The 16,009-nt window shown below is 47.4% G+C and overlaps 1 protein-coding gene across 4 annotated transcripts in view; it reads left to right on the forward strand.

Annotated features, from left to right (window-relative positions):
• The window catches only part of FBXW8 (F-box and WD repeat domain containing 8), a 54,682-nt gene extending 43,246 nt beyond the window's left edge, over positions 1–11,436 (forward strand). The window contains exons 8-12 of one of the 4 annotated variants that reach the window (XR_013957915.1): positions 3,944–4,071; positions 7,573–7,746; positions 8,825–8,962; positions 9,804–9,920; positions 10,587–10,603. Coding sequence is in view for 2 of the 4 variants with exons in the window: in XM_080628343.1 (XP_080484469.1) it covers positions 3,944–4,071; positions 7,573–7,746; positions 8,825–8,872; positions 9,804–9,920; positions 10,587–10,731 (612 nt within the window). In the remaining 2 variants the exon portion in view is untranslated. Of the gene's footprint in view, positions 1–3,943; positions 4,072–7,572; positions 7,747–8,824; positions 8,963–9,577; positions 9,706–9,803; positions 9,921–10,586 lie in introns of those variants that run through there. The other 3 variants (XM_080628343.1, XR_013957916.1, XM_080628344.1) reach the window with 3 other exon arrangements.
• The last annotated feature ends 4,573 nt before the right edge of the window (positions 11,437–16,009 follow it).

Raw genomic sequence — 16,009 nt, forward strand, 5'->3', positions numbered from 1 at the left:
GTCTGCTGGCTTTCAGCCAGGACAGTGGGTTTGAACACCCCTGCTCTTGTTGAAAGTACCACAGGCTCTTTGATAACAAGTCCTTGGGGATTTGTTGTTTTAATGTTCCATCCAAAAAAGACATCTCCAACAGCACAGGATCCCAAAACACCTGCTGGGGTATTGGACATGCATGGAAGAGTTCCATCAACAGCATTTCCTTCAGTTCCTTGGTTTTTCTTGGAAGTATCTCAACCACACTATGTCGACCACGCTTGACCTCACTTAGCTGCAAGATGTAACGAAGCTCACAGCTTAGCTGTTCTGGCTACAGAGACTTTAATTCTTTGTGAATTAATTTAGTCGTCCGGTTTGAGTTCTTGGACAGCATTTAGAGAGAGCTCCCCATACTCACTGCTCAGCAGCTTCATGATGGATCATAACTTCTCCTTTCTTCCTCTGCCTGATCTCCTGAGTTTGCCAGCTTCTTGGTGCCTCTATCTGTGAGCAGTGGCCACAGGTTAAGACTTGCCCAGCTCATGCAGTAAAGAGGAAAATTAGTCTAATGCACTGTCTTAACAAAAGAGAGAGTATGAGCATGAATAATTAATACCTCTAGTCTGTGGCAATCGGATAAAATGAAGTCCCATTTGCTCAGCCTTATTAAAAGAGAGAGAGGGAGAGGGGGAGATGGTAAAGGTTGTTAAGGGACTTGTAACATGGAAAGAATCGCCTCCGAGATGGATAATGTGTTTTCTAATCTCTGTGGTCTTTAACTAAACATAATGGTAAAGGTACTCTGGCTATTTCTGGCTTGTTGAATTATTCAGCATTCTGGGAGATTGCCTGGCTCTCAGCCAGTAACTTGGACTTTTCATTTGAGCAATGTTAATAGGTAACACTTTTTATTTGTGCGTTAGATCCTGATACATCTGCACAGAGTATTTAATGCTTTTCCTCCCCTGTGTTGTCCCTGCAGTCCCTCTGGGGGAAGGGATGCTCGTTAGTGTGTTATCCCAGGGCACTTCATTTCACACCCAAATGCTCTTGGTTCACTTACCTTCACTTCGATACCTATTAGGTCACTGGGCTTGGCTGTCCATTATAGGATTATAAATACCTTTAAAAGGGCAATCCCTTTGCAGTGTGCGTTATAGGATTATAAACCTCCTAAAGATCTTATGCTTTATCTGCCCTTTAACATGCAGGCCCTTATTTCAAGTCCCTATTGACCAGGTATTTTCATTATCTCTCCTTGGCCTTTGTAAAGAAAATCCTTGTTGCCTTGGGATGCTATAGGAGAGCTCATCAGAAGTGTTCTGCCAGCTTCAGGACTGTCATCAGTATGCTTTTAAACCCTCTGTCCTCAAGCAATTATTACGCAGACTTCAAGAAGCATTTCGAGTTCTTTCTGTTTCTTTGCCTGTCAGTTTGTCCAGGTGAGGTTTTGAAATTCATTTGCAGACCATCGAATCACTCAAGACAGAAGTTGAAGTTAAAGATGGGCAAAACCTGGATGTGGAAAATCTTAAAGAGAATCTTTCTTCCAATGGTAGACGTAATTGGCTGGAAATACACACGTGCATCAAAGCTAACCCAACAGTCTTTAAAAGAAGGGAGACTGACATGGGAAAAGAAGGAATTGGAGGGGGTAGGAGATAAGACAGAATCTTTCCTTCCAGTTTTGTGGATCTGAACCTTTCTTTTTCTACACTCTCATCCTTAAATGCAGACACTTTAAATTGGTGGCCACCTACAAGTTGTGTGAGAAGAAATAAATAATACTTTGGCTGGTGCTACCTACACGTGAGGATTGGCAAAGGTCTAAACTGGAGCTTTCAAGCAGGAGAAGGTGTAATATTTGCCCCAGTGTGTAAAACAGGGGAATCTTTAAATGCTGTATGGAAGCAATTTTTCATTGTCATCTTTCACGACCATAACTGAATTTTCAAGGGTGTATCATATGTTTATAGGATAGATGGGAGCTATGGGCATTTAGAGAAATTAATAGTTTATGGATGTTCACTTTAAGTATTAGCCCCAGGGGACTTTGGAGAAAGCAGCATTTGTCCCTCTCTGGAGTTTCAGTGTACAGCTGGGAAGGGCTGGTTCAGAGCCTCAACTGGGAGCTGGAACATGTTGCTCTTGACCCGAGCTTTTATTGTTCCTAAGTTGAATTCAGCAGTTTATTGACTTTGTCTTTTGTTCCAAACTTTCCAAGGAGAAATTTGGTTGCCAGGCACAGATATTAATTTCCTTTGCACTGAAAACTGCACAAGGTACCTTGCCAGAACATCATTATCTCTGGGTTTGGTTAGTGAGCTCTTGGAAGCTGTGCTGCAAGTGAGAACAGGTTGTAAATTGGTCTTTACCTTCAAGACTGATGTTTTCAGGCAGTTTGTAGCAACTTTTTCATAGCTATGGAAGTTTAGATTCGTTTTTAGCCACATTTATGTCCAAAGTCTCCCTGCAAAGCTGGAGTCTTCCTTGCTTTACAGAGCTTGGGTAAAATTGCTTTAGTTTTGAGGGTCTTGAGGGTAAAAATTGCATGCTAAAGATTGCTACTTGAGGCAGCTTCACAAAAACAAGGCTGGGAAAGGGAACTACTTGGGAGATTATAAATACTACAAGCAACTGAGGAAGTCAGGTATTGATGTGTTGATTCTAGGAGGGGGCTGATAACATGTCTGAATAAAACTGTGCCTGCTCTGTAGCTGGGAGAAAAAGCAGGTGGAGGAAACCTGCAAATTCTCTGCCTTTCTTTATGGTATTCCTAGACATTTATGAAGCTTTAATCCTATTGCCTAGAGGCATCCGTCACAAAATGATCCCCTCCTGCTCTCTTAACTTGACATTTCAGATGCTTACTGAAATTGTAGAGATAGGAAGCAAAAGGCTGTATCACTACCGCTGTTGTGGCAAATGTAGAAATGATATGTACAGATAGTGGAATATTTATTAAGCTGCATGTGGATATGATCAGAAAAGTACAAGTTCAGAATACTGATGTATCCTTGACATAGTCATGCTGATGTTGCCCTGGAAGCCCTAAGTTCTTTCTGAGGTTTTAACTCCCGTTGCTCTTTTCACGGTCATAGGTTTCTTTTAAATTAAACGAGCATCACCATGAAATTGGTGATGTTTGTGGGGTTATGGAGGCCCAGGTGCTGTGCTGAGCTCCACTGGGCTTTGACCAGTACGTTTTTCTGTTTCTAAAAGTATTTGCTCTGCTTAATTGAAAAGCCCAAATAACTGAACCTCATCTGGCCCCCCAGGAGAGACAGTGAGCGTGAGTAAACTGATCACTGCGCACTGGAGAGGCGGCTGAACAGACGGGAGAGAGCTCGTACCCTCTTCCAGGCTCTGGTCGAATCATCTTGGATGTTGCTTAAATCAGACTTGTTTTTATTCCTTCCCCATCTGAACTGCCACTTGAGATGTAATGTTTCTCTTTATCTGTTTGTGCTGTGATCTGTACAGAAGCCATCAGCAGGGCCTGTCAGCGCTGCGGCGGTGTTTGTTCAGTTCTGCTCTTCCATGTCTGCTGTATTTGATTGAATCTTTCTTGCACAGTCCATCTGTCTAAACCTTCAAAATGTTAATTTTGTTTACCTTGACTCTCTCAAATATTAAAATTGGGGAAGAAACTGTTTGCTTTTCCATGGAAGCCTTAAAAATTGGAGCTGGAGAAAATCCTCATGGCTTCTTTTGCCTGCCTGAGAACTATACCTTCTGATAGTGGCTGGCAAGAGCCTTGCTTCCTTGCTTCTTGCTTCTTGATGACTCTGTTGTGAAACTTGATTTCCTTCTTTCTGAGGGTGTTGTTGCCTTTCTTAACAGGGATAGTTCTGTATCTTGATTGTTTACCATCTCTGATGGTAAGAACTCTGCTTTACTTCACATGACAGCAAAATGTACTTGTGTTCCTGCTAAATTTAGCCAGTGTTTGTTCTCTTTCTACCAGATTCTTCTTTACAATCTGGAAACAAGTCAGTGTCTGAAGAAGATGGGCAACTCCATAGGTGACTTTACATGTGTCAACCTCCAGAACAGTCCTCCAAACATGCTTGTAACAGGCAATAAAGACAGAAGGTAGGTACTACCAGGATCTGTAACCCATCTCAAATTAGCTTACTTCTATCATGCTGTCCTACATCTGGACCTTCTAGAGTTCGTTTCTCCTCTAACGTTTCAAAAGCAGCCTGCATGAACTTCAAGAACAAAATATTAGGTAATAGTTGGATGTGGCTGCCAGTTTGCTTTGTTTCAGAGAGCTCCATGGGAAGACTTTCTTTTTAAGCCATTTGGTGGACGCAGTTGGTGTACGGCCCAGCGAGACCACTTGGAATCTCTTCCACTTCCCCACCACCACCCGCAAAATGAGTTTGGCATTTAAAAGCTCACTTTCTGATATTAAAAAAATAACCTAAGGGATGAATCATGTAGGATGAGATGGGTCCGTCTGCCAAATGATGTCAAGAGTGTATTTCGGAACACTGTGATGTCCCTCAGGTGACAAAAAAAAGAGACTTTCATATGAACAGATTCCAGCTTCTATTTAGCTGATTAGCAGCTTTCTCTTTAACTCCTTGGCTTGGGGAGTAGGATTTTCCCAGCACAATATCTGATGCCAGGATTGGACGCGCTGGGAACAGTCAGCGCGAAAGGATTAAAGTGCTTAAAAAGACCCTTTGAGTCCAATTTTTAGATTTTCTTTTTTTGGCTAGTTATTTGTGGGGTCTGATCCAGTGCACCAAAGGAGATGTGGGATGGCGAGGAGCCAGTCTCTAATGGCTCCCTGTTCCTTCCCTCCTCCTTTCTGCACTGGGCATCAGGCTGCAGGTGGTGGTCTGGTGTGGTGGTGGGTATCAGATTGTAAGGCGGATACTTCCCTTTGCCAAATCCCAGACCTCTGTCCCGCCAGTGCAGCAGCTTGCAAAAATGATTATTTTGTCAAACAGCTTTTTTTCCTTCTCAGCAAATAGGCAGCGCAACCAAAACTCACACTTCCTCAGCAAAGAGGTTAAGGAAATAGCTGAAGTTTGACAAGTGTAATTGAAACCGTGAGATTTTGGGGTTTTTCTTTCTCTAAAAGCAGATAGTTGATTTCCAAAGCACCCCAGTAAAACCACCTCCAATTTTGATCTCTTGCACAATGATGGGAGAGTTAATAAAGTTGATGTAGAATCATAGAATATTTCGGGTTGGAAGGGACCTTCAGAGGTCATCTAGTCCAGCCTCCCTGAAGGAGCAGTTGCATCAGGTTGCCCAGGACCACATCCAGCCTTGGTATCTCTTAAGTGAGGTTGAAATTTATTCCCTTTGTCCTAAATGTCTGTGCCCTTTCCCCTCCAGAAGGCTCAGTGTTTCAGCTCAAGCATTGGCTGAGTTCAGGGGATCACTATTACAGGAAGTTAGGAATCAGCAGTTCAGCAAATAAGTTTGGCATGCAGGAGGCAAGGCCATGTGTATCTCAGAGGTCATTTCCTCGTGTGTTGCTGCAGGAAGGCCATGAATAGGTAAATGAGACTTAAACATTCATAGCCCTATTATGGAGCAGTGTACTAAATAGGGACCTTGCCCTGGGAGTTCAGGCTGCTGATGGCCAGTGGGAAAACTTCCTGCTTGAATTAAGTTCACATTTTCCCTAGTGTATGCTGTTCTTTTATTCAGAGAGATCTGATTAACAGGGAGTGTGTGCTGATGCACTGCACGACAGCATCCTTTTCCCTGGTGGTACCTATGGTGATGAATAGCGTTGGGAAAGCAAACATATGGCAAGCCCAGTGTATTGTGCGGCTGAAAGGTGTGGAGCAAAACACGTATTCCATGCTCTCCTTAAAGGCAAGTAAGCTCCTAAGGTACTCTAAGAGCAGAATCAAAGCCTAGTCATGAGAATACCTTCCTCACAGCTCCCTTGAACCTGGATGAATCTGAAGTGCTCCCACTGAGCCCAGCTGCTGAGGCAGGAGACACTGGGCCATGCCAGGTCTGCATTAGAGCATCACATTAAATTTGCAAAATGCTTTTTCCTTTTTTTTTTGTTAAAGCACATCTAAACAACTCAAGTGTGCCTCTCATTCTTCCTAGGGTGTGCCAGAATGGACACCTGCCTGAAACCTGGGTCCTTGCTAATGAAATAACCAGGGCACAATCAGATCTTTGTCTCCAACAGTGCTTACCAAACAGAAGGAGCTTTGATTGCTGTGCAGAACACATGCAGTAAGACAGGGAGAGTGCTGGGTGTGAACACTTCCAAAATCCCCCATCCTTACCCAAAACACAGCTCTAATATGTAGCCAAAGCTGCTCTCTGCTGGAGTTGGAGAAAGCAAGAAGTCCTTTTCACCATCAGCAGCTGTTGTGATGGGGTTTTCCTATGGGTGACTGGAGAGCCACACAAAGCATGCTCCTCGCTCTGTTCCAGCATGTTTTTCCACATGTCAGATGGATGTTGCTCTGTTGGAGTTTTGGATTGTTCTGTTGCCTTTTATTTCAGTGGCTGAAATGTGTTATTTGTAAAATCATATGATGCAATCTCCATTTGAGAAAGGAAAAGGAAAGACTTGCAACACCATTAGGATCATAGCAGGGGTATGGAATAAAGTAGAGTTAATGTGTTGGAACAAGTGTGTTTTGGCCTTTTCTGGAATTAATGTGTACCTGATGGTTTCACTCTCGATAGCCATCAGCTGGGAGGAACTTTCTCCTCAGTATTTCTCCTTCTGTTTTCACTTGCTGCGTTATTATTTTAATTCACTTATGTACTTTACTTGATCTCTTAATATATCAGGGTCAAAAAATCATACTCCTTTGTGCGATGTGCTGGGTTTAAAACTCAACACCGTCAGCTTTAACTGGTTTTGTGGACTTGTTGCAGTGGTTGCAATCCTGAACTCTTTCTCTACTGTTCTCCTCCTAGCTGAGTCTTCAATACGTTTCCCTTCAGAACCCTTTGTGTGACTGAGCAATAATTTCTGCAAATCAGATGTACCTAAAAGCCACCCGCAGTCAGTAGCTGTGGTTTTGGAATCCAAAGAGATACTGATTGCTGGGTGCTTGGGGATAGCTTTGTTTCAATACTGGTGATGAACTCAAGTGTATAAACCTGCAATTCCCTTGACTTACCTTTCGAATTGCCACAGTTAGTCTCTTCCGTAATCTTTGCAATAATAGCTCTTTCCTTGATCCTCATAACATTACCCCTCAGCCAAAGTGGACGTGGGTTGGTACCAAAGGGGAGGATGTGTTAGCAGCGTGCCGAAAACAGAGGACTTCGTGCTTCAAGGCAATGCTGACGTGTTGGGAGGCACAGATAGAGAAACTTTACCCGAATTTCACTTACATTTTATATCACCCATGACTTGTGAAGACATTTTTTGAGTCTGCCTCAAAAATCTTTGATAGAAACCAGAGTGAGAATTCAGTGGTGAGAAGTGTGAATCACATGGGGTTTCTGGCCCTGTAGTGGCCATGGGACTGCTGCTGTCCTAGACCTGTTTTCATAGCCCCGAAAAGTACTTGTGCTGTCAGAACCCACAACCTGCACACCCAGAGCTGGTTTGATCTCTGTCCTTTCTTTGCTTTCATTTAGAGTCAGGGTATTCGACCTCCGCAAAAGTGAATCCCTGTGCTCCCTGTATGCCCACCAGTTAGGAGTGTCTGCAGTCCAGATGGATGACTGGAAGATCGTCAGTGGAGGAGAAGAGGGCTTGGTCTGTGTGTGGGACCAACGGATGGGCACCAAGCTCTGGGAAATGCATGCCAGGTAATTTTGTCTGCATAGGGTCCTGTTGCAAGGGTGTTTATAGGATCTGATAGACAAGGAGGAATGTGGGAAGGGGATGATCCAGGACCAAAATGATAACATCCCCTGTCTAAAGCTTGTGAGAGCTCTGTTGTCATGTGATTTGGGAACAGATTGCCTGCCCACCTGGAGTCTTGTGCATGGAAGTTGTTTCCCCTGCATTTCTCATGAAGATCTTAGAATCACAGAAACATGTGATTCTGGGAGCTTTACATAGAATCCCAGCCTGCTTTGAGTGGGAAGGGAACTCATCCAGTTCCACCCCCCTGCCTCAGGCAGGGACATCTTCCACTAGACCAGGTTGCTCCAAGTAGCCACAGTTTCTTTGGCCAGCCTGTAGATCACTGTCTTCTCCCTGCCCCATCCCCATCCAGTATTTTCTTTATTGAAACTTGGATTTAAAGTGCCAGACCTCCTGGCTGTTGTCTGCAGAGTGACTGGTTCTGGCTCTCTCTATGCACTATAGCCTTAACGCAATCCCTGTGTTTCTGTTCACCTCATCCACACATTCAGGCAAATCCAGGTTGGTATTTAAATTTAAACTCATTTAAATATTAAAATACCAGTTTGTACCGAGAGCACAAGTAGTGCAGTACTGCAAGTACAAGCAGAGATGAGTATCCTGGAGTTGTCAGAAGACTTGGTTGCTACAGCTCAAAGCACAGTTCCGAAGGCGTTTGTCTGAATGAAGACCTTCAGGATTTAGTCCCTTGTAAGTCTGAGTGATAACCCTACTAAAATGAACAGATAAATCCTGATAACTTTGGTTTTAATGCATCTTCCCCAAAGAGGAGCTAGATGAGGTATTTACAGTCAGAGAAGTTCAAGCTGGAGTTGTCACTGATTAATGGCAGGTACCACCTTCTCTTTTGACCCTGTGAATTATAAAGCCTGTTGTGATGTGGCTGATGCATTAAGGACAATCTTGCATTGATTGTCTCCTGAAGCATGCCAGGAAGGAGGGCAGGTCTGAGCTTTGGGGTGTACTAAAAGTAAAACCATTAGATTAAACCTTTAAAATACTGTTTAATCTATATAGGGAGCAGAAGGGATCACTTCAATCAAAAAGGCTTGCTTGGATAAGAAGGTGTGTGTGTATTGTTTTCCATGCCTTCAGCCAGGTGTCATGAATGGAAAGCAGGGGCAGAAGTAGAGAGAGGTGACAGGAGACAAGGAGGTGAGCCATCTTAATCTGAGAAGATAAGTTACTCCTGCTTGAACAGTAAATGCTGTCACAGTGGTTCAGGATTAGTTTACTCACAGTGAGAGGAAAAGGAATGAAGAGCAGGCCTCTTAGTTTGTGCCATACAGTGCGCTTCTACATCAGCCATAGCTCAGTGCCTGGGGTGTGGGGGTCCCCATCCCTCCTTCGGGAAAGCAGTCCTCAAAGCAGCAAGGCAAGCAAGCAGCCCGAATCCCTTGCAGCCTGTGTGCTGCCAAGTGTCTTAGAATCACAGAACCAACCAGGTTGGAAAAGCCCTTAAAGATCATCACGTCCAGCCATTCCCCAGCACTGCCAAGGCCACCCCTAACCCATGGCACTGAGGCCTCGTCTCCACGGGGTGTGAACCCTTGCAGGGACGGTGCCTGCAGCCCTGCCCTGGGCAGCCTGTTCCAATGCCTGAGCACCCTCTGGGGCAGGAATTGTTCCTCAGCTCCATCTAAACCTGCCCTGGTGCAGCTTGAGGCCGGTTCCTCTTATCCTGTCACTTGTTACTTCGGAGAAGAGACCGACCTCCTGTCAGGCAGTTGTAGAGAGCGATAAGGTCCCCCTTAGCCTTCTCTTCTCCAGGCTAAAGAAGCCCACGTGTGTTCTGATAACAGCCCACTAGATGGGGGTAAAAGCTGTGTTCATCTGCTCCAGAGAGGAGGAGAAGTGCAGATTCCCGACCTCTCTCCGTAGGGAGGGCGCTGTTTTAAGTAAGTTCTTATTTAACGCAGAGCAACTCCTTTCTTGTACTTGGATTTTAAGTCTAATGGAGGTGTCACCTCACCCAGTGCTGTGGGTTGTTTTTCAGGCATCCAGTCCGCCATGTATGGTTTAATTCTCACAGCCTCATCACTGCGAACATCCCTGATGAGAAAAGTCTTCCAGGCACCAGCATCACAGATGATGACCTTACCGTGCACCACAAGTGAGTATCCCAGCTCTGAGGGGTGGGATTTGTGGCACTGGGAAGATCTGCTTTAGCAAAGTGGCCCACTAAGCACCCAGGTCATGATCCAGAGCAGTAATAGAGAAGGTATAGCAAAAAGAAGTTTAAAGATAAGGCTTTCAAAACCCATTGGTGAATTGACTCTTTACTTCCGAGCACTTCTTTTTCAGCAGGGGAATGTAAAGGCCACTGAAGCCAGACAGGGAATGCAGCCCTTTCCTGCTCTAAATATTAGTAATGATACCTCCTGCTAAAGGAAAACTACTGGTATTTCAGCTCCAGGTTTTGGTATTTGCATCTCAAATGGCTCTTAGCATGTCTAATGGAACTACCAATCTCCAGTGTACTTACCTTCCCCCTTCCAGAGCAGATGAGAACTGTTTCAGCAGATGACAGTCATGTCTCTGCGGTGCTGAAGTGAATGATTCACTGTTTGTTTCCAGGGCTTAGTGGGTCCCTGGAAGGCGGCAGGAGGGAGTTTTCTCTGTTAAAACTGCACAGACAGCCCTAGTGCAGAAGAGATTTATATTCAACTTCTAGAGCATCAGATGCTGATTCTTCATGGCAATCTCTAACTTTGCTTCCCCTGTTGGAATATGTAATTCACCCATATAAAATGATGTGTCCTGGTTGTGTTTTGTGCAGGTATCGAGGAATCATTTATGCCTACGAGTTCTCAGCAGACCAGTTGGCTGTAGAAAGTGTCCTTCCAATCTGCCGCTCTTCCTATGATGAAGTGACTGGTTACAACTACAACATTGGCCTTGCAGTTCCCTATGATAACATTTAGGTAACTCACTTTACTTGGCTTCTGAGGTCCAGCCCTCTACCAAGTATGTGGCCGAAGGCAAAAAGGAGATCCACATGGGATAAGAGCCAAAAAGATGGGCTGCAGGCACGTGGAGCAGGCTGAGCATCTGCTGAAAACCTGGGGGTATGAACAAGAAGAGAAATGATCTAGCACTAAAATACATTGCTGCCCAAACAAAACCTGTGAAGGAATGGAGGGAAGGGGAACAGTAAACAATGTTCCTTCCTGCTGCTTGTGGGAACAACACTGCTGATCCCGTCTTGGCAGAGGACATGGACAGGAAGCGAGAGCCCTGAGTGGCAAACTGCAGGGGTAGTGGGAGGCTGGGAGCACACTGAGGAGTTCATGCCTATCCTGAGAGGAGAAAACAACCACCAAGGACTTGGAAGAAGCGTCCTGCTGAGCCACGTGGTTGGGATTTCTTTGCTTGTAATGAGCTGCTCATTCTCCTTTTCCTTGGGGTGCATCAGAATGTGTCTGAGAACAGGACCGTGCGCAAAAGGTGGTTGGGAGAGGGGGTTATGATGGCGAGAAGGAGGGGAAGGGTGGCCCTGGCCAGGTTGGGTGCTGGGACACTCAGCAGGCCGCGCGCGTCAAAAGGATTTTAAATTAAATTATTTTTATAAGTCTCTAAAATAGAATTAAATTTTTTCTGATTGTAACATGTTTGTGAGGGGTTTGTTCACAAAATTAACCCCTGCGCGCTGCAGCATGGCTCAGGTTTGTCGTCAGGTTGGTTTGGTGCTGAATCAAGCCCTTCCACCATGCACCTTCCACAGAAACTTGGGGTTCCAACACTGTCCTTGCTTCTAAGCTGGGAACTACTCATGTTGGAGTAATGGAACTGAAGGGGTGAACTGGCTGCAATCCCTCTGTATGGGTAGCACTAGCACTGTGGAGAAGCATCCAGGCTGAAGGGTGAAATGAGGAGTAAGGCTTTAGCTTAAACCCAAGCTGCACTGACATAGGTGGAACCAGTTTGGTGAATAAGAGCTCATATCCGCATGGATATGTTTTACTGGTTTAAAACTATTTCATGGTGGTGACTTGCCCTTGTGAACTCATTATTACTGGTGCAAGCTCAGAGCCATGTAAATGAGTTTAAACTGAGGTTAAGTTTTAACGTAACACCTCTTCACTGGTTTAATGGAATCCATTTGAAAGAACAGTGTTGGGGTGGGGTACAGGGAATGTGCCTGAACCTGTAGGATTGGGGCTGGCTGGACTGTCACCAACCCTTCTGCCTCAGGCAGCCCCTGGAGAGCTTCATGCTGCAGCTTCCTTCCTGGAGAGAGAGACACATTTAATGGGGATTCATTGTCTTGGGGTGGTTTTCCATGCCCCCTAGGCCAACTTTCACTTGTGGTTTTGGTTTTGAGCAGCTTTCTCTTCATGATGGACTTCCACAAGAAGTGCAAGGGGCAGACGTTCGGTCTGACCAATAAAGTTGTGGTCTTTTTATCTCTTTTCTTCCTCCGCCCTTCTGGGAAGGCAGCTCCGTCCCTTCGCTGCTGATGGAGCAAGAGGTGTCATGGACGTGTGGTTTGGACAAGAGTTTCTGTAGCATCAGTGCTGTTGTGGGTTGCTCCAAGCCTGGGACTTCTGCTGTGGCTAAGCAGAGAGAGCGCTTCCACCACCATTGTTCTGTTGAGCCGTGACCTGCGGCCGTGTCTCACTGGCTACACCTTTGGCTTGTTCCCACTTTGACTCCCATTATCTTGCCTCATGATCTAGGGCCACCTTTGTTCTTTCTTCATCTTCCTGCTGCAAGGAGCAGATAAGTTTTGTCTTCTGTGTGTGTTGAGCCCCTTTCCTGGAGGTCACCTCTCCTGCTGTCTCCTTGACCATGGTCCTTGACCATCAGTCACTGAGCTGCACCCGCATTTACCAAGGTGTTTGCTTGCTTATGCAGAGAAGACCTATGAGTCAGTTCACTGGGGACCAAACATCAACCCATCCACATGCTGGAAGGCTTGCCATCATCTCCAGTGAAAGAAATTCTGGTCCCCATAGCACCATTTAGATGGCTTGGGGTCTGGATGCAGTAGTGGATGGGAGGGTGGTCCTTTTGGTCTGTTTTCCCTCTCACTGGAATTCATTCAGGAAGGTTGCACCCCAACAGCAGTTTGTGTATGTGTTTAACTAGCATTCATAATGCAGATGAGGGCACTTATGCCTTTGGAGAGTATCCATGGTGGGTGTTTCTCAAAAGGGGCGTCCTGCTTCACTGATAGTCACTAATACTGCTCTGGAGTGGGTGCTGGAGCGTAGCAAATGCAGTCGTGACTGTTCCCATCTTCACCAGGGGTAGGTGACATTTAAATGGGACCTGTTTCCTAATGAGTTCAGGAATGGAGTCACCATCTGGTGTTCACTGGAGAGAGATGCCACCTTTGCATTTCCCATCTGGGCACTCATTAGTGCTACCAGTTTGTGGTGGGTAGGGGCAAAGGTGGGCTCTTGTCTCTGCAGACCCCGGGCAAAGGTTATTGCTCAAGAAGGTTTCCATGTAGCTGCACAAGGAAGAGGACTCATTCAGGGGCAGTGTGGAATCACCATCCCGGGAAGTGTTCAGAAGCTGTGTCAATGAGGTCCTTAGTGCCATGGGTTAGAAAAGGTTGGACTTGGTGATCTTAAAGGTCTTTTCCAACCTCATTGGTTCTGTGGTTCTGAGAAGGGGGCATCTCTACTGTGTTGGGTGGTGCCCAGGGCTGATGACAGGGGTTTGAGCTGAGGAGCTGCAGTCGGGACATGTTGGACCAGTGCTGTGGATTGACCCCACAGAGGTTGGACTGCAGGTGAAGGCTCACACTTGGTGCAGTGTGCCAGGCTGGTGACCATTAAATGGGCTGGCTTGGTGGGGACAGCTAAAGAATCACCAAAGGAGGCAGTGATTTGGGATGAAGAGCCTCAGGAATGATTTCTGGTTTCTATTGCTGATGGCAGCAATCCTTAGCAAAAGAGGTATCCATTGTCTTTGTGAGGAGAATCCCTGGATAGAAGTTTCTCCCTTCCTATCCTCCAAAGAGAATGTATGATCAAAGGGGATGTCTCTGTATCGCAGCCTCCAGCTGCCGCCAGGCTGCAGAGCTCTGTCTTTAATGAGAAGTGATGGGTGATGCAGAGCAGAACAGCCTTGATGTAAAGGACATGGTAGGACACTCAGTGTCACCCTGTGCTATCCTGCCACATGTTTGGGTCCGAGCCAGCAGCAAAGGCCCCAAGAAAATGCTTTTTGCCTCTGTTCTGTGTCCTTGAGGCCCTCAGCAGGGGGGAAAGAGGAATTCCAGCACTTTCTGTCCTGCCATCCCTCTCTTGACACTGAGGAGTGGTGGGAGAAGGAGCAGCGGGTGCTCTTTGTGCAGAGAGGGACCAAGGGGGTCTCTGACGCCTCTCCCCTTCCCTGCCTTCCCTGTATGTGTCCAGAGATGAAGGTACCTCTGTCATTCCCTATCCGGTTGCTGACAGAGAGGGGTTTGCACATGGTACCAGTGAGCCACAGTGGTGCAAAAAATACCTCTTGATGCCCCCTCTGCCCTGTGCCAGCGCCTCAGCACCCTCACAGGGAAGAGCTTCTGCCTAAGAGCTCATCTCAGTCTCCCCTCGGGCAGGTTCAAGCCATTCCCCTTGGCCTGTCCCTACAGGCCCTTGTCCCAAGCCCCTCTCCAGGTTTCCTGCAGCCCCTTTAGGCACTGGAGCTGCTCTCAGGTCTCCCCTTCAGGAGCCTTCTCTTCTCCAGGCTGCCCCAGCCCAGCTCTCTCAGCCTGGCTCCAGAGCAGAGCTGCTCCAGCCCTCGCAGCATCCCCATGGCCTCCTCTGGCCTCGCTCCAACAGCTCCACGTCCCTCTTGTGCTGCTGCCCCAGAGCTGGATCAGGGCTGCAGGGGGGTCTCCCCAGAGCACAGCAGAGGGGCAGGATCCCCTCCCTGAGCTGCTGCTCACGCTCTGGGGGTGCAGCCCAGCACATGGGGGGGTTCTGGGCTCAAGCGCTCACTGAAGCTGGGTCATGGGGAGCTGTTTGGTCTCTGCCTTCCCACGCTCCACTGTGCTGAGGTGGGTGCTGTTCGTGGGGAGCTGGGTCAAGGTGTCTGTTCCCTCTGTGCCAAGAAGCCGCCTGCCTGGGGCACCTGCCCTGCGGTCATGCAGGTTGCTTGGTCCTGCTCTTCCAGAACCTCTCCCATTGCACTCTGTGACCCTGCTCAGCCTTTATCAACCTGCCTTCATCTTCCCAACACGTGGCAAAGCAGCTTCAGTTTCTCCGTTTCCCTCTGCTGACCACCGTGGGTCTGCAGTGGAGCTTTGTGCTCCCAGCAGCTCTCACCATGCCCTGTAGCAGAACCATTCTCTTTCATGGAGCACTCTGGGCTCTGCAGCATTTGCCGGTGCTCTGTGACACAAACATCACCCGAGCCAGATTTCCCAGTGCTCCGCCAGGTTTTCCTGCACGTTACAGGATGATTTCTCCTCCATCTCACCGGGCTTTGCAGCATCAGCATTGCTCTCACAGCCTTGGCTTTCCACTGGGAGCGATGCTCCTGCCCCCCTGGAGGGACCCTTCCTGCTCCCGGCCTTTATCTGCTGGGCTGAGGATCAGGTTTATCTTCCCAGGTCCCTCCCGTTCCACTCCCTTTCATCTGCTTCGTGCCCTCCCTCCTGCTCTCAGCTTCATCCCATTTCCCACAGCGAGGACAAACACAAGCGAAGGCAGAACACGCTGCAGGCAGTTTGCTTTGGGTCCTGCTCCCCTGCTTCCCACAGCACCCAACCAAACAGCTGGGAACAGCTCCAGGGGTAAAAGTCCCCTCTTACCCAGGCCTCCTGCCCTCTGTTTCCTAGCCCTCGCTGGCTGCAGTAGGAGCTGGTGTCTCCTCCAAGCAAACCACATGTGGAGGGGTAATGGGACCATGAGCTTAAACCAGCAGCAGCCAGGGCTGTGCTTGGGAGGGGTGATTCAGGGGTGCAAAATGGCCTTTCAGACACACACAGCTGCTGCCAGGAGCAAGGAGAGCCTGGAGCTGGTCTGGGTGGGACGGTTCTGCAGCATCTGCACAGGAATCCCTGTGGGAAGAGGAGGACAAGAGCCTGGGGATTTCGGGAGAAGCTGGATGTTGTGTGCATGGCGGCTGTTGTGTGCATGGGGCAGAAGGGAGCAGCCAGGGTCTGGCACAGGCAGGAGGAGGAACAGGATCAGCCCCAGCTGAGAGGTCAGGCACAGCCCAATGGTGCTGATGCAGAGCAGCTGGGCACAGGCCCAGGAG

The sequence above is a fragment of the Psittacula echo genome, assembly GCF_963264785.1.
Source record: "Psittacula echo genome assembly, chromosome: 13".
Lineage (NCBI taxonomy): Eukaryota > Metazoa > Chordata > Aves > Psittaciformes > Psittacidae > Psittacula > Psittacula echo.